This window comes from Tupaia chinensis, unplaced genomic scaffold, assembly GCF_000334495.1.
Source record: "Tupaia chinensis unplaced genomic scaffold, TupChi_1.0 Scaffold000238_1, whole genome shotgun sequence".
NCBI classification, from domain to species: Eukaryota; Metazoa; Chordata; class Mammalia; order Scandentia; family Tupaiidae; genus Tupaia; species Tupaia belangeri.
The window spans coordinates 1,332,860-1,357,781 of NW_006159716.1; the positions used below are offsets into that span (position 1 = coordinate 1,332,860).

Here is a 24,922-nt window from a genome sequence, read left to right on the forward strand (position 1 = left end):
ACTACAGCGGCCTCATGAACTCCATGGGTGTCTTCGCGCTCATCCTTTGGCTCTTTGAGGTAGACCCCAGGCCAGCTGGGGGTGGCGGGAGGAGAGGGAGCTCCCTGCTCCATCGGGACTCAGTGCAGAGCTCTCTCCTTCCCTGGCCCGGCTTTTGGCAGTCTATGGGTCAGAGCAGCTTGGCCTTAAAGCCCAGTGCACTCACTTTGTTCATTTCTTTTTCATCACTTAGAAAAATGTAGGTGAAATTCACTGGACACAAAGTTAACTATCCTTATTATTATTATTATTATTATTTTCTATTGGGTGTGTGTGGTTACCAGGGAGAAAGAGAGAGAAAATAACAAGAACTGATCCCCTCAGGGAGACTGGCCACACCACAATCCCTTCTCCATTTTCCTCTCAGGATTTTGGGCATGCACACACATGTGCCTGATGTGTTTCTCAAGCCACTGGGTCTGGGACTCGAACCACACAATTAGCCATGTAGGATCCAGCTGCCTTAATCACCATGCCACCAGCTGGTCCACATTTAACTACCTTAAGGTGAACAATGCAGTGGCATTTAGTTATTTTACAGTTTTGTGCCACCACTTCTACATTCCAGACATCTTCCTCGCTCTCAAAACCCCCTGGTTCCCATGAAGCTGTCACTCCCCTCTCCCTCCTCACCCTCCGGCTCCGGCAACCACACTCCGCATTCTCTCAGCAGATTTTTCTGCTCTGGACCTCTCATAGAAGCGAACCTGTGCCATATGGACTCTTGTGCTCGGCTTCTTTCACATTCGGAGGCTTATTCTATGCCTCTTTTTTTCTTTAAAGAATTAGTTAATTAATTAATTAAAATTTGTCCAGGGAGAGAGAGAGAGAGAGAGAGAGAGAGATGGAAAGTGAGAAAGCAAGCCACCAGGTTCAGGACCTGAACTGTGGTAGGCCATGTGGGAGTCCAGCGCCCTTAACCACCACTCCACCTGCCAGCCCTGCCTCTACTTTGTGATTCTGACGTCTTGGAAGTTTCTTTAGCCTTGCTGCTCTGTGGGGATAATAGTACTTAGCTTAGGGGGTTACTGGGAGGCAAGATAACAGTTTGCACATTAGAGTCCAGGAATTGGGAGCCGTTTCCTTCTCTGGACTCCGGTCACCATTCACCCGTTAGTCTAGTTCTTGCGATGTATCTCATCTCCTCTCTGGAGCTGTGAGGCTGAATGTAAGCAAGCCCTCAGTGAAATGTTTCCGTTCATTCATGGATAGAGGAGCGCTTTCTTAAACACCCCGGGGGCCTGGCGCTGTTCCAGGTGCTGAATGAGAGCAGGTTAGCCAGTAGCAGACCCGGGGGCCCAGAGGGGGACTCAGAGCTGCTTTGAGCTACAACACAAAAATCCAAATGTGCAGAATTGGCAGCATTAGGTAGGGAAGCTTGTTCCGTAAAGGAAGATCCCCTGAAGGGTGCCTTTAAGTTCACTCCCTTCCTGGTGCTGTAAAGGTTCCTATCATGTGTGTCATGCCTGTTGCAGACACACTTGTTGTTGTTGTTGCTATTTTTTATTTCTTTTAAGATTTTTGCCACAGGGCATGTGTGCTGGCTGGAGAAAGAGAGAGGGGGATGGCCACGATCACCCCTTCCCCCCCCTTCTCCTCTCAGGATTCTGAGCACTTACGCACCTGCACCTAGTGTGTTTTTCAACCTTAGAGCTGGCCTGTGGGCTCCAGCCCTTTAACCTCCATGCCACCTGCTGGTCCAGACACACCTCTTTTACCTCAGTGCCTGGGAAAACTTTTACTGGCAGTCAGCACAGCATATTCACAGGCAGCTATTGGTCCCTGCCTCCTCCAGGAGAGTCCTGGGAATGAGAGGAGCTACTGCCTGAGGTTAGACGCGATCCCTGAAAACTCATGGAAAGAAGACAGTCTGGGGACCGTCTACCAGCAGATGGTGTAGCAGTTCCATTACGGAACTCTCACATGGCCGACTGCAGTCTGATTCCTGGACCTGGTGACTTGAAAATCATGCCAGGCGCATGTGCGTGGCCAAGACCCCAGGAGGGGAATGGAGGAGAAGGGTGAATGCGGTGTAGCCTTTGTCCCTGGGGGTGATTTCTTGCTTTCCCTCTCACTGGGTCTGTCTCTCTCTGGCAAGCACACGCACCCTAAGGCAAAAAAAAAAAACCTCTTAAGAATAAAAAAAAGAAGAAGAAGGTGGTCTGGAAAGGTAACGGAAGTCAGTGGGAAAACGGGGCTCCACTGGCTGCCTCTGTTTACCCACCTTTGCAGACATGAGTGATGCACAAGACAAGGACCAGCTGGCTGTAGACGGGGTCTGAATGCTCCTGACTTTTACCTGAAGCCTCGCGTGAGCAGAGAGCTTTGGAGTGGGCAGAGGGGCCTGAGGGTGATAGGATTCTGGCCCTAGTCTTGCCCTCTGGCCTCACAATCCAGTGAGATGACACCCAGCATATGATCCAAAGGAAGATCCATTGCCAAGTGCACAATTCACAGCGCAGGGGGCAACCATCAAGAAAACAGGAGATCAGAGGGGATGTGCTCCCACCCGGAGGACTTCCTGGAGTAGGAGACTTTTCCATGGTCAAACGTATTTTATTGAGCTGGCCCTGTGGCCTGGTGGTTAAGGGAGCTAGATGCCACATGGTTGAGTGTACGGTTGGAATCCCCACCTCGGCAGCCAGACAAACATGCTGGGTGAGTGCGCGCATGTGTCCAGATCCCAAGAGGGGGGAGAAATGAAGGAGCCGGGATTGTGGTGTGGCCACGTCCCATTGGAGGTGCTTCCTGCCTCTCCTCTCTCTACTAAGTGCACATGCCCTCAGGTAAATTAAAAAAAAATTTTTTTTTGAGAGGTTTTTGCTATAGGGTGCGTGTGCTCACCAGAAAGACAGAGAGAGACAGAGAGATAGAAAGTGAGAAATCACCCCCCAGGGGGGATGGCCACGTCACACTCCCTTCTCCTCCATTCTCCTCTCGGGATCCTGGGCACGCACGCACACGTGTCCGGTGTGAGTTTGAGCCACCAGGTCTGGGACTCGAACCATGGTCAGCTACATGGGAGTTCAGCAACATAGCCATTACGCTAACTGCTGGTCCCACAAAAAATATTTTAATGAAACTTTCAATGGATAATAACCATGATGAAAACCTAAAACCCCTATCAGTTATTATTACTGTGTTGTAATTATAAAACGTCCCCAGAGCGTTCATTCGGCTGTCTCCTGAGGCCCCACCCTCACCTGGTGCAGTTCTAGGTGCTGTGATCCAGGGTGACCCAGGTGGATAAGGGCCACCCCACCCTCAGGGAGCAGTTAGTCATCCCCGAGATTTGTGATGCCATTCAAGAAGGGAGCAAAATCGGGACTTGTGTAGACAATCCAGTACCTGGCTGGCGAGGGGCCAGTTAGAGCTGACACGCCCACTTGTCCTTACTGTGCGGGACCCCGTGTGCTCTGCACGTCCTGAAGTGTCCCAACACCCGCGAGGCAGGCGCCACCTCTCCTGTAACCTTGGCGGCGGAAGTGCCTGGGCTAGGCTGGAACCCCGGCGTCGGGGCTCCAAGTCTGCTGCAGTGAGTGTTCGCGAGCAAATGCAGACCGTCCTTTACCAGAATCTACTCACCACTGTACTAGGCAGAGTAGCGGAGGCAAAAGGAAATTGCACTTCATAGCGTTTGCAGAAAAGGAGGTGACATTTATTTAAAGAGAGATTTTTGCTGTACAGGCACTCGTCAGAGACAGAGAGACAGAAAGCGAGAAATGGCCACGCTGCAGTCCTTTTTCCTCCATTCTCTCGGGATCTGGGGGGCACATGCGCGCACACACACACCCAGTCTGAGTTTCAGGTTGCGGGGTCCAGGGCTTGAACCATGGTCAGCCATGTGGGGAGTCCAGCGATGTAACCATTATACCATCTGTTGGTCCCAGGAGTTGACTTTTAAATTCCACCCATAAAGTTACTGAACATCTGATGCTCAGAGTGGGGCAGGGCAGGGGTGGGGTGAGTGGGGGCACACTGGGTACGGGTAGGGGAGAGCCAGGGGAGAGCCGAGAGAAGGGAGGCAGCCCTGAAGCGACGGTGGAGAGGACCGCTGTTACAGGCAGCGAGAACAGCAAACCGCAACGACCCAGAGGGGCCGAAGGAGGGCATGCGAGCGCATCCAAAGCCCAGAGTGAGTCAGCACAGGGGAAGGGCCCAGCCGGGGCTGGAGAAGTGGGCGGGTCTTCGGAGCAGCAAGGCCAGGCTGGGGGAGGCGGGCCTTCATTCACCCAGCCTCAGCGGTGCCCGCCTCCCCGTAAGGGCCCAGGGAGGAGCAGGTCCGAGGATCCCCGTTCCCTGGGGGCCCGGCTCCAGCTCCCTGCTGCTCCGGGTCTCCTGTAAACCTCCTGTCCCCCTCCAGGTCGTCATCACCGTCGGGCTGCGCTATCTGCACACGGCGCTGGAAGGCGTGTCCAACCCCGAGGACCCGGACTGTGAGAGTGAGGGCTGGCTGCTGGAGAAGAGCGTGCCGGAGACCTGGAAGGCCTTTCTGGAGAGCTTGAAAAAGCTGGGCAAGTGCAACCAGGTGGAAGCCGAGGGTGCGGACGCCGGCCAGGCCCCTGAGGCTGGCTGACGGCCTGGGGCTCCTCCCCTCCTTGAACACTGAGTAGTGGACTGCAAGAGACGAGGATCCTGTCCCCTTGTCCAACTTCGAAAGTCCAGATCTCCCAAGGAGGGTGGCCATCTTACAGAGACTCCTCATGACTGTGGAGTTTAAAGCTTAGGGTCCCTAAAAGCATGTGGCAAACGTTTGTTGAATGACTGACGGGAAATGTGAACGCATGAGCCCATCTCAGGCCCACTGCTCCAGAACGTTCCCGTGGAGGACTCGGGGGCTCTCAGTGGGTGGAGCCCAGGACCTGTCTTGCTCACAGTGCATGAAGCCAGCCCCACCCCGGGCTACTGGTCCTCGCCGAGGGCTGCTCCCCTCTAGTTTGCCTGCTGTGAGCTCCAGGTTGCTTCATTCTACAACATGTCCAAAGTGTCACTTGGTATATACGCATAGGCGTCCAAAAAATAAATGGCCATTTTGTTTTTTCTTTTTTCTTTTTTTGTTTTTAAATGCCAAGATTGATAGGTTGGCCATTTTCTTTGCTCAATGGCAGAAGGGCGATAGCAAGGCTTCTCTAGTACTCTCCAGAGCAGGGAGGGCTCTGAACAGGGATTCTTCAATCCATGGGGCAAGAGAACTTTAAGATGGGGAGTGATTTCCTCCCAGAAACACACACTGAAGAGCCTGCCTTTGTGTCATATCCGCGTGCCCTCAGTGGCAGCCCTGAGGAAGGCTGTTGGCCTGTACGGGGTGAGCTCTCACTGTCTGTGGAAGCACTGGCCTAGCCTGCTGCCCTGCCGAGGGAGGGAACAATCCGGGAGGTGGGGGGGTGGGGGGGACAGGCCCCAGGGACACTGTCCACAGCAGGGGGCAAGGAGTTCTCTGGAAGCTGCCCCTTTTTTTCCCCCAGAGACCCATCCTGGGGAATGCTTTTTGAAGGTTCTTTGAGACAGCCTGTCCTGAGCTAGCAGCTGCAAGAGTTTTCCCTTCTTTTAGAAAAAAGAGAAGGGAAGCTTGCAGGGGAAGGAGAGAAGGACTTACTGGCAAACCTGGCCCCTGGTGACAGGACTAAGGCAGGGCCCAGCATAATTTGGTCAGTTGGATGAAAGTTCAAGAAGGCAGACGACAGAAAGCGAGCAGCCTGTAACTTACCTCTGTTTCTAACCAAGCAATGACATTTGGGGAAAGCGTACCTGGGGCCACGTTTGTGTTCATTGCTGTCGTCGGAATTTCGGTGTGGAGAAAATGAGACTTCTGGTGCTGCCTGTGGTCTGTTCTGGGGCTTTGGCTCTCCCAGGCAGAAGACCAGATTGGAGATGTTTGGACACGCTGTCAAACTTTGGTCCTAGGCTTAAGTAGATGCCTGAGTCTCTCTGAGACGAGGAATGAGCCACGTTGGAAACGCTGTCGGCCGTCCCGGTGAGGGCTCCTGAGCTCTCCTGCTTCTCTCAGGAGTGCTGAGAGCTCTGACGGAAGTGCTGTCCTCAGCCCACGTGTGTAACTACGCTGGTCACAGCCGCACAATAGATATTAAAAATTATATTGTATGAAATCGCTCTGCTTAAATGACTGTCTTTGCCCATTCAATAGCATGTATCACAGGACCCTCAACTCTAGCTAGTGTTTAAAAAAGTAACAAAACTAGGGCCAGCTCTGTAGCGCAGTGGTTAGGCCCCATGCGTAGAAAGCTGGAGACCACATGGCCAATAGTGGTTCAAATCCTGGTCCCAGGGGTTTGAAAAACACATCAGGCGTGTGAGCATGCATACTCCTAATCCTGGCGGGTTGAAGAAATGAAGGAAAACGCGTTCCGGTGTGACTGGGTCTTACTGAGGGAGGTGTGTGCGCTGTCGCACTGGGGAGCACGCACACTCTGACTAGGGAAAAGAAAGAGACGCCGATCCTAAAGGGAACCATTGAGAGTCACGGTTATCAGCACGGGTAGCTCTCCATCGTGCCATCTCCTACCTGAGGTTGTCTAAATCCTCTCGGCATTTGGTAGAGTGGAATCGGAGCTAAACTTACACGTGAGATTGCGATTTAGGAGCTTAGGCAAAACGTCAAACCATTTTTTCCCCTCTTCTACTCTGGCCAAAACATAGTCCCCCAAACATGGAAACCTGGGTGTTGCTGGGGTCTCGTTATAGCGCAGAGCTCAGCAACCTGAGACTCCGAATCTACCTGAGGGTGAACTGGCCTCACAGTAAATCTCACCAATCGGTTTAGAGCAGACTCAGAACTATTTGGTACTTTTTTTTTCCACCAGAGGGTGTGACGAGAAAGAGGGAAAAGGGAGAAAGCATCCCCCCGTGAGGCATGGTCATGCCGCAATCCCTTCCACTCCATTGTCTCCATCCTGTCACGACCTTGGGCATGCACACGCTGTGCCCAGTGTGGCCATGTGGGACCCAGCTAGCTGCCTTAACCTCCAGAAAGCCTTGCTTCTTTTCTTTTTTTTTGAGAGGTTTTTGCTATAGGGCACATGTGCTCGCCAGACAGAGAGAGACAGAGGCAGAAAGTGGGAATTCACTCCCAAGGGGGGAGGGATGGCCACGCCGCAATCCCTTCTCCTCCATTCTCCTCTTTCTCGGAATCTTGGACATGCACAGACATGCACCCAGCATGAGTTTAAGCCACAGGGTCTGGGACTCGAACTGTGATCAACTACATGGGAGTCCAGTGACATAGCCATTATGCCAACTGCTGGTCCCGTTTTTTTCTTAAGTTGCCAGAGGGCATGTGCCTGGTGTAACAGCACTGTGCAGGCACACACGCTCACACTCAGTCAGCACTTGGGGCACACATACACATGTGCCTGGTGTGTTTTTCCAAGCTGCTTGGGCCAGGATTTGAACTAGTTGGCCATGTGGGATCTGGTTCTTTTTTTTTTTTTTTTTTTTTTTGGGGAGGTTTTCTACAGGGCGTGTGCGCTCGCCAGACAGACAGAGAGAGACATAGAGACAGAAAGCGAGAAATCACCCCCCAAGGGGGTGATGGTCACACTGCAATCCCTTCTCCTCCATTTTCCTCTCGGGATCTTGGGCACGCACGCACACGCGCCCGGCGTGAGTTTTAAGCCACCGGGTCCGGGACGCGAACCGCGGTCGACTACGTGGGAGTCCAGTGACATAACCATTACGCTAACTGCTGGTTCCCGGATCTGGTTCTTTATACACAGCGCTTAACTACTGTGCTACAGGGCCAGGCCAGGGCGAACCGTATGTTAGCAGGTCTTCACGAGCTGTCAGGTAGTGGCTAGAGAAGCCTGGCTCCCCTTTGGGGAGGAGTGTATCAGTGCCCAGAACGACTCTGGTACCAAGTTCTTCCTGTACCTAACTTTCACTTTCCTAGCGTTAGTGTAAATTCATTTCTCCCAAGGGGCTCAGCCATTTTTTTGGGGGGGAGAGTTTTTTTTTTTTTTTTTGCTATAGGGCGCAGGCGCTGGCCAGCCAGCCACAGACAGAGAGACAGAAAGCGAGAAATCACCGCCACCGGGGGGATGGCCACACCACAATCCCTTCTTCATTCTCCTCTCGGGATCTTGGGTACGTACGCACACGCTCCTGGCGTGAGTTTTAAGCCACCGGGTCCAAGACGGGAACCGCAGACGACCACGTGGGAGTCCAGCGACATAGCCATTATGCTAACTGCTGGTCTCTAAGGGGCTCAGCCATTTTTGAAAGTTCTGTGGGGTCTAGTTTTAGGATGGAGTAAGAAGTAAAGATGGTCTTAGGACTGTTTGTAGAAAAATTCTTTAAAAATATGATTACTTTTATAATTTGCTATAGAGCACATGTGGTCATCCAGGAGATGAGAGAGAGGGAGGGAGAGAGGGAGAGAGAAGAGAGAAAAGAGAGAAAGAGAGAGAGAGAGAGAGAGAGAAGAGAGAAAAGACAGAGAGAGAGAGAAAGCAAGCCACTAGATTCGCCATGTGAGTCCAGTGACTTAACCACCATGCCACCTGCTGGCCCCAGGACTTTAATAAGACATGCATTCCATAGCAAAGAAGCAGGCGATAGCGACTTATTCTGAACATTCAGGAAGCTGCTTGTCCTAGAGTTTGTGGCTTCGGCTCAAGAACCCACAGTCTCTTGCAACATGCTTCAAGCCCAGGACTGAGCTCCCAGCAAGTAAACCCCGAGTAACCTCAATATGGGTTAATGAGATTAGGTGTTCGCTCTGCACGCTCCCTCGCCCCTCCTCATCTGGGCCCCTGTCATGCTAGGCCAGCAGGTTTGCAGCTTAGCAGAGGTAGTGGCGGACCAAGAAAGGACCTCTCATCCACTGCTGGGTACAAAGGTGGCTCCCAGGGACAGTGTGGCCAGCCAGCGGCACTGTGTGTCAGGAATACCAAGTCCAGGGAAGAGAGGAAGCCTCCCCAGTCTCCATGCACGAGACTGGCTGAGGGAGACATCAGTCCTTAGTTCCCGCGGACGTTTTATCCTGTCGTTTGAGAGGGTGAGCACGAACCACAGAGTTAGAGATCAGAGAACACTGTGCTTCGAGGATGGTGCAGAAGGCGGGGTTAGGACAGAAGGGACAACTCTAGTTGTTCACCCACGAGGAAGGTTTGGGTTCACACGAAAACCTACACGAGACTGTAACAGTCATCTCCAAACCCACCAAATGCCCTTCGTCTGGCGGCTGCGTAAACATCAGCGCTACAACCACCACGGCCATGAGGACTGACATGGGGACTTGCAAATGCACTCTTAGCAGGAGCGCCCAGGCTCGCAAGGCTGCGATGACACCCTTGCATTTATAAAGCATTCGGGAAGAGGCAAAACGAAGGAATAGGAAAAGATCCATGCGAGCCAGGGGTCAGGGCTGGATGCATGACTTTCTGGGTTGATGAACTCTCCTTTCTTGACTGTGGTGGCTCTAAAACTGTGCATTTGTCAACATGTATAAAACTGTACACTACAAAGCACTCATCGCACTGTTCATAAAACATCACCGATAAACCTGATTTAAAAAAAGGAAAACAAAACAAAGGCCCCAGCTGCGGCGGACAAAGCTCCACCACGCTGGCAGCCACACCGAAGACCTGGGTTGGTTTGGTCAACCTGGACGCGCTGAGTGTGCACACGAGTGTGGGACCCTTCCCAGCTGGGGGAGGATCAGTGTGGGGCCCCTGCCGAGGGTGCTTGTTTCTGTCCTGTGAGAGGAGGTAAAACGAGTAGGGACAGACGAGGAGCCTGCCAGAGGGGGCGAGACGCGTGCCGGAGCCAAAGATGAGACGGGGAAGGGAGTACAGTGTCGTAGAAGCAGCATTCGCCACCAGGAGACGGAAAGGCACCACAGAAACCTTGCGACTTTAACGGTCCTTTTGTAGAGGATTTTGAAAAGCACAGCAGAACTTTCACGGGCAACGATTCCTCTACAAAAGAGCATAGCTGTCTTCCCACGTGTCCCTCAAAAACCCAGCCCCTGGGGAGGACATAAGGACAAGAATGAGGACCAAGCAGGACGGACGAGCAGGAAGTGTAAGCCTGGGTGGCTTCGTCAGTACTGGGCTGCCCTGGGGTGCTGGAGGCCACATGGCTACCGAGGGTCTAAGTCCAGAGCTGCCGTCAAATATGCGAGACATGTAAACAGCCCAACATTCCAGCTGGCTGGAGGGCTGAGGGAAGCATCATGGTGTGACAGACCCTGTCAAGGATGCCTCTCTCTTGCTCTCATGAAAGGAGTAAACTTAAAAAAAAAATATATTTCCAGAAGGTTGGCAGAGAGAAAGAGAGAGAGAGAGAGAGAGAGAGAGAGAGAGAGGGAGGGAGGGAGCGCGTGCGAGCGAGCGCACTGAAGGAGAAAGCGCCCTCCCGTGGGGGTAGTCACACCACAATCCCGATTCTCCCTCGTGTCAGGATTTGGGGTATGCCCAAGTAAGCACCTGGTAAGAAAAAAAAAAAAAAAAATATATTTAGAGAGGGGGGGCAGAGAGAGAGAGAGAGAGAGAGAGAGAGAGAGAGAGAGAGAGGGAGGGAGGGAGCGCGTGCGAGCGAGCGCACTGAAGGAGAAAGCGCCCTCCCGTGGGGGTAGTCACACCACAATCCCGATTCTCCCTCGTGTCAGGATTTGGGGTATGCCCAAGTAAGCACCTGGTACGTCTTTTAAGTCACCAGGCCCTGGAGTCAGACTGTGGTCGGCCATTTGGGATCCAGCTTCCTTAATTACTGGGCTACAAGACTGATCCCAAAAGAAACTTAAAAAAGAAAGGAAAAAAAGGAAAAGAAAATTAAACCAGGGCCAGCAGACGATGTAGCGGATATGTTGGCTGGACTCCTACATGGCTGACTATGGTTTGGGTCCTGGACCTGGAGGCTGGGAAAACCACAGTGGGTGCTTGTGCACGTGTGCCCAAAAACCCGGGAGGAGAACGGAGAAGGGATGGAGGCTTAGCCATCCCTCTGGGGAGTGATCTCTCGCTTTCCCTCACTGTCTCTGTCTCTCTGGCCAGGGCACATGCCCTAAGGCCCTGTCTCTCCTTCTGGCAAAAACAAAAACAAAAACAAACAAAACAAAACAAAAAACTCTTAAAAAAATGATTTAAATGTGGAGACAGGTCTTAGAATATCCTGTTTCCCAGTGGTATGAGGTCCAAAATGGTCCTGAGGTCATAAGCTCTCACAGCCAATGAATACGAAACTTAATCGCCTGAAATGATGATCAGGCGTTCTATGGGAAGGTCACGATGGCTTGTTAAAGGCCGTAACTGACAGTAATAATATAAGCCTCTTCAATTTCAAGCTAATACAGACGTCCCACTTTACCTGTAGCAAGGTGACATGGGAACACTGCCATGGCATCGAAGAATGTGAAAGAAAAAAAGATGTAGGCCAAAGCAATGTCAACACCTAAAGCATTTATTTGGATATCTTTAAACTTTTTACATATGATACATTCCAAATTTTACAAGTTGTCCACAGATATTAAAGTTATAGCCAATTTATTAAACAGATGTGATTTTCCCTGATATGGAAAGCATATGTTATATAAACATTTCTACAATAAACATAAACCATGCGGAATAAATCATAAAACTAAGATGATCTGTTAGATAGGGAAGACGAGAGCTTAATACCAGGAAATAAAAAGGTGTGTATGTTACTATTTCATGTAAATTCATCTTCTCCCAGACTTGGGCATTCTCAGAGAATGTAATCCAGGGCCACCCTCTGCTACCTCCAGGCTTCTGGGCCTGAGAGCTGGAGTACTGTTATGATTTGAGGAAAATGTTTGTGACCCACTTACAGAGGGTGAACCTGGTCTTACAATTTTAAATGTAAGCTTTGATAATATAGAGAGGAAAGCCAAAGGGAGCTGAACTTAAAAGCTAATGTGACAAAGGCCAAAAATTAACATTAACTATGCCACTCACAGCCTCCGAATCAGATCTTATGAATGAGAGGAAGGCCAGGAAATGGGGAGAGGTGGGGTTGAAGCTGGATTTTCTTCCTGCTGGTTGTCTTCTCAGCAAGGTGAGCCAGTCCCAAGAGGGTTTCATGGAAGGTTCCTTCACATGCTGCCTTGGAGAGGTACGCGGCTTCTGTGTCCCTACGTACTCCAGCCTTGGTCTGGACTTGTAACTGTCTCCCTGGGTGCACTGTGCAGTGTGCACAGGGGAGTGGAAAGGAACTCACAGGTGCAATTGAAAGAAACTAAGTACGAGGGTCGCCTACACTGATTAAAAACCTTCAAGAGCCTCAGTATTCATCCGTTGCTCAGCCCCTCCACTCCACTGCTGTCACTGTCCGGTGCTCAAGCACGCGTGCTCGGAGGGAGTGTATGTGTGGTACGTAGTAGTTACAGGCCATCGTACTAAGCGGCTATCATTCTACAAAGCCACCTCTGAGTAAGAACAATAATGTTTAAAAACACGCCTGGGTGCAGACCGCCCAGGACCAGGTGAGCCGGCAGGTGAGTAGCAATCCATCTATTTCAAGAAATGCTGGACAGGGTGGGGGTGGGGAACCGCAAAATACCAAGTTCTCTCTCTCTCTCTCTCTCTCTTTTTTTTTGCCAAGGTTTGATTCTAATGCATATATTCTTTCAATTTAAAAATAACAGAGATGACTGTCTGAAAAAATAGGTATTAAGTTTTCAAAAAGCCCTTAAGTGAGTTTTATCTCTCAAAGCCGAAAAAAAAAAAAAAACACCCAAAAAGTCAACCTTTATAGCCCTGAAAAACTGGCCAGCACACTAGGAGACTGCCTTCTCCCCAGAGGCTCCATCTGCACGAGTGTCCCCCAAGCGCCCCTTAGTTGAGGGGAGAAGGGAATGCCGCCTTCAGAAGCATCTGCTCTGCTTGAAGGGGTAGGGCCCCCCAGTGGGGGACACCACCCAGTCCCAGTGCGGAGGCACCGAGAGCACCAGGAGCAAGGACCAGAAGACCAATGGAGACGTCGTTTCCTGACTGCAGCAGCTTCAGACAGGGGCTCACTACAATCAGTGATGCAAAATGGCTCAGATGACCGGAAACCGCCACAGGCCAAGGCAGTGAGACTCCCACCAAGGGCTGTGCTCCGTTACAGGAAGAGAGGCTCCTTGCTGGATCCGAAAGCCCAAGACGTTACCTTTGAGGGACACAGGAAATGGTGCAAGGAAGTCTGCTGAGGGGAGACGGCTTCATCAGCTCCTGGAGCCAGAGACTATACAAATAAAACTGGGAAGGAAAGCTTAAATAAAGAATTTATTTCTAAACCAGCAGAACGCATTTCCTATCCTTGTTCCTGAAAAGCCGCTGGGCCACACCCCGCGTCTGCTTTGGTGAAGTCACAAATGCTGCCAGTCGATGCCCACCAGCGTCTGGTTGGCCTCCTGCGCGTGCCCGATTTCCTCCGTGATGCTGTGCTGGTGCCAGAGCTTCTGGATCTTCTTGAATCGCTCTTTGCACAAATGTAAAGGGTTTCCCCGCCTGGAGAGAAGACACACGTCACTTAGGATACGCTGTGTCTGTCCGTACACTACACCTCACCCCTTCCGGGTTTACCGACGGTCCCGGTTATTGGTTTCACTCGCTCTGCACAACTTCTGTCCAGCAGCGGACAGTGGCTATCAACACACACACTAGCTCTGAAGTTTGCAGGAGAACCTGAATGGGGGTAAGTGTGTGCTGAAAAGAGAAGGAAAACATACACAAGCTACACCGACCCCGAGTGAGGTGAGGAAATGGGGGGCCAGAAGGGCCCGGGCCGAGAGGCTCTTACTACACGTTCACTGTCCATTTTGCCAATGACATGCAAAAAGGGGGAGAAGGCAGAGGGGAGATTAAAAGGAGAAGTACTGGAGTAAAAACATCCCTCAGACTGCGGTCTTTCAGCCCCAAACTCTAGCGCAATAAACAGTGTGAAGAATTCTATTGGGTTGTTGGGAAAGTCATGATGTGATTTTTGCATAGAAAAACACATCATGGGGGCTGGCAGGCGGCGTGGTGGTTAAGAGTGCTGGGCTCCCACATGGTTGACCATGGTTCGAGTCCTGGGCCTGGAGGCTTGCTTTCTTACTTTCTCTCTCTCACTGTCTGTCCCTCTCTGGTCAAGTTAGTTAGTTCGTTAGCTAGTTTTATTTATTTATTTATAAGTTAAATAAAATAATTCTTAAAAAAAAGAAAGAAAAACATGTCATGATTTCTGAATGACCTCGTATGTCTAACTTAACTACAAGTAGAGGCTTTGGTAGGTTCTGGCCTGACACCTCCGTCCCTAATTCAGAGCGCACGCACCATTTGTCTCAGTCTAATTAGGGGTTCCACTCCTCAGAGCCCACACTCAGGGTCTGGGGGAACTATTGCCAGGTGGCACATGGGCATAACCTTGCAGCCCAGTGCTGGGGGCAGCTCCTCTATTTTGGCTGGGTTCCAGGTCTTCAACTTCTGCTACTTAAGCCTGGACCATTAATATCTACATTAACACTTTTACTTCTGGGGCCAGCAGGTGGTGTGGTGCTTAAGGTGCTGGATCCTACATGGCCAACTGTGGTTCGAGTCCCAGATCTGGCAGCTTGAAAATCAGGCTGGATGCATGTGCATATGTGCCCTAAACCGCAGGAAGACAATGGAGAAGGTATTGCGGTGTGGCCATCTTCCTGGGGGGTGATTTCTTACTTTTCCTCACACTGTCTCTCTCCAGCTTGTGCATGTGCCCTACGGCAAAAACCTAAACAAGAAACCAAGTATCTTTTACTTCCTTTAGGCAAGAGAGATGGGCTAAAAGAAGCTCTTTAGAAGTGCCTGAACAAAGTGTTAGCCTTTCATTCACAAGATACTACAGGCTACCCGAGCAGAAAGGACTGAGGCTCGGAAAGGGTTCCGTTGTTCTCCGTGTCTTCCAGACTCTGGTGCGCTAAGACAAGCACCTCTCTCAGCAAGTAAGATTGCTCTTTGGCCCAGCTGTGATGGCACGACCGTGGTGCAACACTCTGTAAGCTGGAGACCACACAGAGGACTGGGGTTCAGTTCCCAGACTGACCTGTACACCGTGTGTGATGTGTGTGCCTGTGATCCTGGCTGGCTGGGCTGCCTGTCGGGGGATCATGGTGTGAGATTCTGTTGTGCTTTTCACTCTCTCTCAAGAAGTTACATCACTCGGAAAACACCAGTCTCTCCTCTCCTAGGCTACACAAGTCAGAGCAGGCCTTCCCTGTAGTGCTCTGATGCTGTGGATGCTACAGGCAAGGCAGACAGTTCTTTGGAGTGAAAAAGAGTCAAGCTGCACTCTGTCCGATTCTTCTCCCCTATCTATCCTGATATCCTCATGGCAGTCTGAGGGCAAGAGACCACCACACCAAGATCTGGGTGCCCTCCTGAGAGCCACCTCTGCCGGCACTAGCTCGGCCCCGGGGTGTGAGTGGGGCTGACTTCGGGAGCACACGGCTCCTCATGCTCACCGCACACCGAAGGGCTCTGGAGGCCCGAAGTCGGCTCGCCCAGGTCTCAGGGTGGGCCCTTACCTGAGTCCCTGGTCAGTCTCCCCATAGTCATCAAGGTAAGGAGGAGAATAAAAGCAGCCTTTGGTTTTGCCGGCTAAAAACAGCACCTGACATTCCCGCACTCTGTAGAGAGATCATTCAGACATTACTATACATAGTAACCAAGGTGCGCATTCAGCTCCAAATGAAATCAAGTTTCATAAAAATAAGCTGAGTGCTGAAAAAGGAAATAGCATTTATAGCAGAGATACATAAAAAAATACCAATCCATTTGCCCAGTTTTTCAAACTAAAATGACTATAATCAATAACACATGCATTACAAATCAATATAGTTGGGGGGGAGGGCGCCTAGGATTAGGAATCAGCTCAAATTCACAGTAGCTTTTAAAAAACAGCTAAGTATGAGAAAGATTCTGACTTTTAAACATAAAATAGGCACTGACATCTTAACCACTATCATGAAGAAAATATTTATTTAAAAAATAACCATGCACAGGGGCCAGCAGGTGGCATGGTGGTTAAGGGTGCTGGACTCCCACATGGCTAACCACGGTTCGAGTCCCGGACCTTGTGGCTTTCTCTCTCTTTCTCTGGGTCCTTCTCTGGTCAAATTAAAATAAATAAATAAAGTTAAATAAATAATTCTTTAAAAAAAACCCAAACTGTGCACAAACATTAGAAATTAGGTCAACACAAGGCAACGCACTCTGCGCGCGACTACAAGAACTGGGAGATGTGCCAGACGAGGGCAGACGCTCCTTTTACATCTCTCTCAGTGACGATTCCATTAACGGCATCTCCTGATCCCTTTGAGAGAGCTGCCTGACAGGCTGTGGTTATTAATCATTCAGTTTAATTCAACAAGCATTTATTGAGAATCTGCTAAGGCACTGGGAGGATTCCAAATTGACTAAGATACTTATATAACCTGTGCCCCGGAAGAGTCCAAACTCATGTCATGTCTGCCTCAAACACTAAAATGGGTTCCAGCTCACCAGAGCTGCCTCCTCGCCTTGAACATGGTCGGCACATTCTAGCCCCAAGAGCTCTGCTGGCTGCTCCTAGCCTATAATCTTCTCGCCCTTCCTGGGGTCTTTACTCATAAGTATGTCTCATTACAAAGGGCCCTACGTGAGCTGTTTTCTGTGTGTGTGTGTGTGTGTGTGTGTGTTTATGGGGGTGTTTTAGACAGTGTTTCTCACTGTTGTGACCCTCTTGTCTTGGCCTCCCAAGTGGGTGTGTGTCACTACTTGGCATTTGGGTTTTTTCCTTCAGGGTGGTCTGCGCATCAAACCTGCGTCCCACGTGACTTCCGCCTGAGGAGCGGCAGTGTCCAGGCTGTGCTACGGCAGTTGGGCTAGGGTGGGATTCTGGTTGCACTGTCGCCTATCGCATTCTCCATGCCCAGTGCACAGCAGTCTCTAAACACGTGACGCATGCTAGCTTGCAGCACGCGTGACTGCAGGCAATATCTGCAGCCACGAGGACCATCGGAGATTCTGACGGATTTGGGTAGAAAACCAGGGACATCTGAAACTCATGTCACGCCTCGCTTCAAACCCTAAAATGGTTTCCATTTCCGGCAGAGCTGGCCCAGGGCTCACCAGCTCCATGGTATGTCTTATGTACCACACTAGGGGAAAACAGCACAGCTGTCACCTCGGGCGCAGAGAGGAAGAGCAGAAATGATGACGGCAGGAGAATCGACACACAACTGGCATGAACCAAATACGAGATGTGAGAGAGGATCCTCGTGTTCCTCTGACAAATACGACACAGGAGTGGCCTCAAAACCTGCAGTGCAGTAGCTCCTGCACCATCTTCCCCGCGGGCACACGAGCAGACCCCTAGCTCCGCAGGTCTCACCTCAGGAAGATGCCCACCCCGGAGCCGCAGGAGTAGGTGTGGGCGGTACAGGCTCCCACGTCCTCCCCCTCCAGTTCGGTCTGGCAGCAGTAGCTCTGGGAGCACAGCAGAGTTCCACATACAAGGCACAGTGTTGGGGCTCTGCTCTTATCACCGCCGGATTTGGGGCACCTCCACAGAACAAAAGAAGAAACAAAGATTAAAAAAAGAACACGTCATTGCTATTAAAAAAAAAAAAAAAAGCATGATTGGAGAGCTGATGGAGGAAAAACCACCCTGAAAAAGATTTTTGCTGTATCAAGTAGCGCCAAAGATGCACACATGGAGCCTACACGCAGGTAAATCTAGGTCTGGATAGAGACTGTCTCTCACACACAGAGACCACCTACTGGGAACACTCACAGCAGGCACGGCTGCAGAAAGGATAAGCAAATAAACTGTGCGGTTATAATGTAATGAAATACGATAGAGCAGTAAGAATCAATGAGTTGAAAGTTATATATGTTGAGGGGTTGGCAGGTAGTGTGGTGGTTAAGTCCCACATGGTCAATTGCTGTTCGAGTCCCAGACCTGGTGGTTTACTTTCCCTTTCTCTCTCTCTCACTCTGTCCCTCTCTGGTCAAATTAAAATAAATAAAAATAAACACAGTAACTAAAAAAAGTTATTATATGTTGATATGGCTAACCTTTGAAACAATGCTGAGTGGAAAAAAGCTATGGAACATGTACAGTACCATTTAATGCCCTTAAATAAAGCTCAAAACATGCAAAATAATATTGGGTTGTCAGGAACGTCATTACACATTTTTGCATAACGAAATACCTCATGACTTTCCAGACAACTTAATACATGCTGCTTAGGGATAGAAACCGAGGTCGTTTACACCTACATACACATAAATGCTTAATACTCCGTTTAGGACAGTGCAGCTCTGAGGGGAAGGGTGCTCCAGCTGTCTGCGGAATGTTTGATTTCTTATACTATTGCTCTAATAACAACAAATAATATATCATAAATTACCGGGGCTCAGTCCACAGCACAGTGGTTAAGCACTGCACAGAGGACACGAGCTCCCACACAGCTGCCAGGGTTTGCGTTTCGGCCCTGTTGGTTTGAAAAAAAAATCACAAGGGATGTTTGCATAAGACAGGATGGAGACATGGAAGAAAAAGGATTGTGACATAACCAGGCTTTCTTTGGGGTGCTTTAAAAAACCACCGAAGGCTCTTATTACTGTATTTTTGCTTGTTTGCTTGTTTTTAATTTGCTACAGGGTACGTATGTTTGCCAGAAAAAAAAGGGAGGGACAGAGAGAGAGGGAAAGTGAAGAAGCACCCTCCGAAGGGAATGTTCACATTAGTCTGCTCTCCTCGCTCCTCCTCCCAGGACTTTGGGCACACATGCACATGCACTCGCTGTTTATCAAGCTGCCAGGTCCACGACTTGAACCACACAGTTGGGCATGTGTGATCGAGCACAAGCTGGCCCAAGCTTTTTATTAAAGTACAACTAATATTATTTTCTTAATTGTCAGAGGCGTATGTACTTGTTGGGGGAGAGGGGGGAAGAAAACACTCTCCAGTGTAGGTAGGTAGGCATGCTGCCATTTCTCTCTTCTGTTCACTTCTCTATCCTGTTGGGATTTTGAGCATGCACGAATACTTGCCCGGTGTTTTCATCAAGCCAAGAGGCTGAAAACCTGGCTGGCCATTTGGGATCTAGCTCCTTTAACCAGCAGGATACAGGGCTGGCACCAAAAAGTACAAGATAATCTTTCATGGATCAAACCTGCCACCCCACCACCCCCTGTCCTGTATCTTGTTGTGAAACATAGTGAAACAGTGCTTTTACAGGTTAGATAATGTAAAGTACTACTAACGTGGTTTCCAGTCCTGAACTAGACAAACAGTGAAGAGGTGAGTGTTCCCAGTGGCAGAGAATGCTCGATAATCTAATAATAAAACTTACGAGAAGTTGGATGCTTGATTAATGAGGCTGCTATAATCCTCTGGAAGGTCTATTAACTTGTTAGATTCTCTTGGATAGCTAAAAAACAAAACAAAACAAAACAAAACAGTTAATATGAGGTCATAATCCCTCTTTCTCTGTATATATGCATCTCTCAGTCTAGTCAAATAAAAGAAGGCTGAGTCTGAATGACCATGTGCTACCGCAGAAATACAAGAAGTTAGAGTAAGAAATTGAAGAGGCACTCATACAAGTACCTTAGGGTTCATCTTTTTACTTAAAAAGCTCAGAATAAATGATCGGGACATTAGCGATGGTGTTTAGTTAACTGCCTGAAAGGAGAGGGGGATGATGATCTTAAGGCAGAATGAACTGGAAGAGGGAAGCCAGTAGAACAGGTATCTTTTCTTCAAGTTGAGAAACCAAGCCACGTTCATTCTGTGACTCGAGCTAACTCGGACAAACTTCAGATCCAAATTCACCCAGTATTTGAGGACACGCTCTCAGTGTGAGGCACTCTCACGTGCACACACCTGCCTGTCCAGTGGCGAGTAAGGCCTTTCATGACTTCGCGGCCTACTGCAAAGACAAGGGGCGGACTTAAACCGAGGGGGACTTTAGACAGCAGTTCTTAACCATACTAGAACCACTTTGGGAATTTTTGGAGTATATATGTGCTAGGGCTCCAAATTTAGAAAACTCAAGATTTGACAGACAGTGGGGCTTGGGTATTTAAAAAAAATTCCTAGGGTTATTCTAATGTATACCCCAAAAAGCTGAAAACTACTCTTCCATATAGTAAGTTTTTTTTTCTCTCAATGTTTTTGAAAATTTATTAATTTTGTATTACTTTATTTTATACAATTACTGTACATCACTATAGCTTGTAAAATGAATTTACCCAATGAGTACACTTCACAGTAGTCCAGTTGAAGATCAACAGACAATCCTCCATTTCCATGTCCCTTAAGTGTTTTGCCTCCATTTTTCTCCTTGATTCCTTTCCTCTCACTCTCCCCCATTTTCCACCCTCTTCCCACACTGTCTCCAGAATCCATAACCATTTCCATATTTCTATATCCTCTATTCTTTCAGTTTGCAACAGAGTGAGGACAGTCAGTATATAATAAGTGGAGACATACAATGTTTCTCTTTCATAGCCTAGCTTGCTTCACTCAGCAGTAAATCTTCCATACTCATCTACCTTTTTTTAATTATTACTTTTTAAACATTCGATTACTATACATCATTTGGCTTATAAAGAGAATTTACCTAACATGAAAATACTTCTCAGACCGGTCCAGTAGAAAATACTATACATGTTACCATCAACAGGCAATAAACCATTTCTGTGTCCCACAAATGTCATGCCTCTCTATTTGTTCTTGTGCTATCCTTCTTTATACTCCCCTCTGCCCTGCCCCACCTTCTTTAGCGTCCATAACTATCTCTACCATAGAGTTCAGAGTCGGTGTATATTAAGTGGATATATACAATATCTTTCTTTCATAGCCTGGCTAGCTTCACTCAGCAATAAATCTTCTGTATTTGACCACTTTCTATCAAATGCCAGTCTTTTTTTTTTTTTTTTAATGGCTGAAAAGGATTTTATAATGTATTGTAGTATTCTATAGTGTATGTGCCACACTTTTTCAATACAATCATCTGTTTATGGACATTTGGGTTGGTTCTATGTCTTAGAAATTGTGAATAATGCCACAATAAACATTGATGTGCAAGGGCTTTTTTGACTGAGCATTCTCTCGTCTTTTGGGTAGATACCAAGAAGTGGGATTGCTGGATCAAATGGTAGTTCTATTTGTAGATCTTGAAGAATCTCCATATTGTTGTCCACAGTGGCTGAACCAGTTTACATTTCCACCAACAGTGTAGGAGAATTCTCCTTTCGCCACATCCCTGCCAACACTTACCACTTTTCGTATTTTTTTTTTTAAAGAATTGTTTTATTTAACTTGATTTATTTGTCTACTTAATTTGACCAGAGAGGGACAGAGTGAGAGCGAAAGAGAGAAAGTGAAAAAGCAAGCTGCAAGGTCTGGGACTTGAACCGTGGTTGGCCATGTGGGAGTCCAGCCCCCACTTTTAATATTTTTAATCTTCACCAGACTGACAGGGGTTAGGTGGTATCTCATAGTGGTTTTAATTTGCATCTCCATTATGGTGAAGGATACTCAGCAATTTCTCATATGCTTTTTGGCTGTTCATATGTCTTCCTTAGAGAGATTTTTGTTCAGCTCATTTTCCCTTTTTTTGAGAGGTTTTTGTTATAGGGGGCATGACAGAGAGACAGAAAGCAAGAAATCACCCCCTCCCAGGGGGGATGGCCATGCCACAGTCGCTTTTCTTCCATTCTCCTCTTGGGATCTTGAGCATGCATGCATGCATACGTGCCCAGTGTTGAGTTTAAGCCACTGGGTCTGGGACTTGAACCACGGTTGACTACATGGGAGTCCAGTGACATAGCCATTACACCAATTACTGGTCCTCCATCTTTTAATTGGGTTAAAATTTTTTTCGGGTAAGCTGCTTGAGTTCCTTGTGTATTCTGGTTATCAGTCCCTTATCTGAGGCATATTTTGCAAAAATATTTTCCATTCTGAGAGCTATCAATTCACACTAATTATTGTGTCCTTTGCCATAGAGAAACTTTTTTTTTTTTTTAAATGATTTGAAAGATTTTAATAATGGCCGTTCCTGAGAATGTCTACAGCACTGCCTGGTTGGAGACCAGGGGACAACTGTGAGCATGGTGCAGATGCGTGACTCTCCCCCAGCTGTTCTCCACTCCTGGAGTGTCCTCCCCAGGGTGCCTTCCCACTGGGCAGAGGCAGCAGGGATGGGGGTGGGAGGTTCCACAACCTGCCTGCCCCCCTACATTTCTGAGGCGGGGGAGGGGAGGGCTATGAGGAGGCTGGTCGAGGAGGAGCCCACTGGGGCACGGACACAACAGGTCCCTGTCCTGTCTCCTGGTACTCTAATGGCTGCCCCAGCATGGGCCCGTGGATTGATGGATGAGGTACTCAGCACTCAGACAACACGGGCACTGCCAGTCTCTGTTATTGGCCACTCAGAGCTACATTAGCTGTTGCCACCAGGAATTCTGCTTTTTCTTGTGCTGCCCTGTGTCTCCCAGCTCTGCAGAGCTGGCTCCCAGGAACACAGGCCTTGGTCCCAGCCTGCCTAGAGCTGCACCTGCACAATGGAAGCCCCCGAAGACCGGCATGAGCGCTCCCAGCCTGGGCTGCAGGGTCCCTGGCAAGGCCGCGGGGTTTATAGGAAAGGTGCGTAGCAGCTGCAGGTACGGTGTGACCTGGGCTGTCAAAGTCCCTCCACGTTGCTCTCGCATGCAGTTGGAGAAACCGTGGCCACCAGCAGCCACAGCCCTTGGAAACATGCCGGAAACTTCTTAATCTGATCTAGTCCCACTTTTCTATTTTAAGGATTACTGCCAGTGCTTGAGAGTCTTAAGAAGTCCTTGTCTATCCCACTGTCTCCCAGAGTTTCCCCAGTATTTTTCATCAGTAGTTTTAGAGTTTGAGGTCTTAGGTTCAGATCTTTGATCCATTTTGAGTTGATTTTTGTTAATGGTGAAAGATGGGGATTCAGCTTCATCTTTCTTCAGGTAGATACCCCGTTTTTCCAGCACCATTTGCTAAAGAGGTTTTCCTTTTTCCAGTGGATTGACTGGTATTCTTTGTCAAAAATCAGTTTGTTTCTGGGGTCTCTGTTTTGATTTCATTGGCCCAACTGTCTGTTTTTGTGCCAATACCATGCTGTTTTGATTATAACAGTTTTGTAAGTATATTTGGAGGGCAGGGAATGAGATGCCACCACTCTACTCTTCTTGCACAGAATTGCTTTGGCAATACGAGATCTTTTATGATTCCAGACTAATTCTATGACTGTCTTTTTTAGGCCTAGGAGGAATGTCCCTGGTATTTTGATTGGAACTGCATTAAATATGTAGATTAATTTGGCGATTTTGATTATATTAATTCTTCCAATCCAGGAACATGGGATGTCCTTCCACTTTGTGTCCTTTTCAGGATCTTTTTTTTAGATTTTCATAGTTTTCTTTGTAAACGTCTTTGACTTCCTTAGGTTTATCCCTAGGTATCATACACACTTCCATATGGTAAGTTTTTTGACTGCAGGATTGAACCATATAAAGTGGATGATATGCAATAATTTTTGACTTATAAAAACTGGAATTTCATATTAATCAGCTTAATAAAAATTGGGGTGTTATCACTTCTGGATATATAAGAGCAAATAAGTAGAACAATCTTGTGTTTCCTATCATTTTTAGATGATGTGTTGATGTTTAGCAGAACCAGGAAGATATTTGATAAAACATACTTTACTATAGAACAGGAAAGAATAGAAAGGAATAAAGAAAAACTGAAAAATAAACACAGTGGGCCATGATTTTATAGAATCTAAGGTGAATAGCACACTTGGTGTCTCATTACACTGTTCTTTTTTTGTAGTGTGTGTGTGTGTGTGTGTGTGTGTGTGTGTGTGTGTGTGTGTGTGTGTGTGTGTGTGTGTGTGTGTGTGTGTGTGTGTGTGTTTATATTTTTGCTATAAGGTGTGTGCACTCACTAGAGAGACAGAAAGAGAGGGAAAGGACCAGCAGATGGTGTAAGGGTTATGTCCCTGGACTCTCACGTTGTCAACTGCAATTAAAGTCCCAGATTGGCAGCTTAAAATTCATGTAGGGTACATGTGTAGTATGCCCAAAATCCCGAGGACATGGGAGGAGAAGGGATTGCTGCATTGCCATCCCCCATGGGGGGTGATTTCTCACTTTTTCTCTGTCTCTCTTGTGAGTGCCAATGCCCTATAGCAAAACTCTCTCTAAAAATGCTGCAATCCCTTCTCCTCCTTTCTCCTCTTGGGATTTTGGGCATGCATGCACATGTGACTGGAATATTGTCCAAGCCTCCAGGTCCGTGCGCTTGGCCATGTGGGATCTAGTCGCTTTAGCTGCCATTCCACCTGGCTGGCCCTAATCTATTCTTTATACTGCTGGACAGCTTTAACATTTCCATAATAGGGGCTGGCAGGTGGCATGGTGATTAAGGGCACTGGACTCCCACAAGCTGATCATGGTTCGAGTCCTGGACCTGGTGGTCTGCTTTCTCACTTCCCCCCTCTCTCTGATCAAACTGGAAAATAATAATAATAAATAAAGTTAAGTAAAACAATTCTTAAAAAAAATTCATAATCACAGAAAAAAACAGGGACAAGAAAAATCTAGAAAAGGCTCTATATTTTTAAAAAGCAAATATTCCAAAATATAATAATTTTATGATGCGTTTTCCTTTGTCAAAAATGATACAGTGTATTGGGAACCAGCAGTTAGCGTAATGGCTATGTCGCTGGACTCCCACGTAGTCGACTGCGGTTCGTGTCCCGGACCCGGTGGCTTAAAACTCACGCCGGGCACGTGTGCGTGCGTGCCCAAGATCCCGAGAGGAGAAAGGAGGAGAAGGGATTGCGGCGTGACCATCCCCCCTGGGGGGTGATTTCTCGCTTTCT

The 24,922-nt window shown here is 48.4% G+C and overlaps 2 protein-coding genes and 1 non-coding gene across 3 annotated transcripts in view; 1 reads left to right on the top strand and 2 right to left on the bottom strand.

Annotated features, from left to right (window-relative positions):
- Positions 1-6,146, top strand: part of PRPH2 (peripherin 2) — a 21,199-nt gene extending 15,053 nt beyond the window's left edge. The window contains 2 exon segments of the mRNA XM_006148562.2: positions 1-59; positions 4,403-6,146. The exon segment at positions 1-59 is cut by the window's left edge and continues 5 nt beyond it. Coding sequence (XP_006148624.1) covers positions 1-59; positions 4,403-4,615 — 272 coding nt within the window. The 3' untranslated portion in view covers positions 4,616-6,146.
- Positions 6,147-11,441: 5,295 nt separating this feature from the next.
- UBR2 (ubiquitin protein ligase E3 component n-recognin 2) overlaps positions 11,442-24,922 on the bottom strand; it is a 164,017-nt gene continuing 150,536 nt past the window's right edge. Inside the window, 4 exon segments of the mRNA XM_006148563.3 lie at positions 11,442-13,508; positions 15,542-15,643; positions 17,389-17,559; positions 19,358-19,435. Coding sequence (XP_006148625.1) covers positions 13,367-13,508; positions 15,542-15,643; positions 17,389-17,559; positions 19,358-19,435 — 493 coding nt within the window. The 3' untranslated portion in view covers positions 11,442-13,366.
- Positions 22,647-22,776, bottom strand: LOC114007826 (small nucleolar RNA SNORA44). The gene has a single exon (XR_003549416.1). It is a non-coding gene; the product is annotated as a small nucleolar RNA SNORA44 (small nucleolar RNA).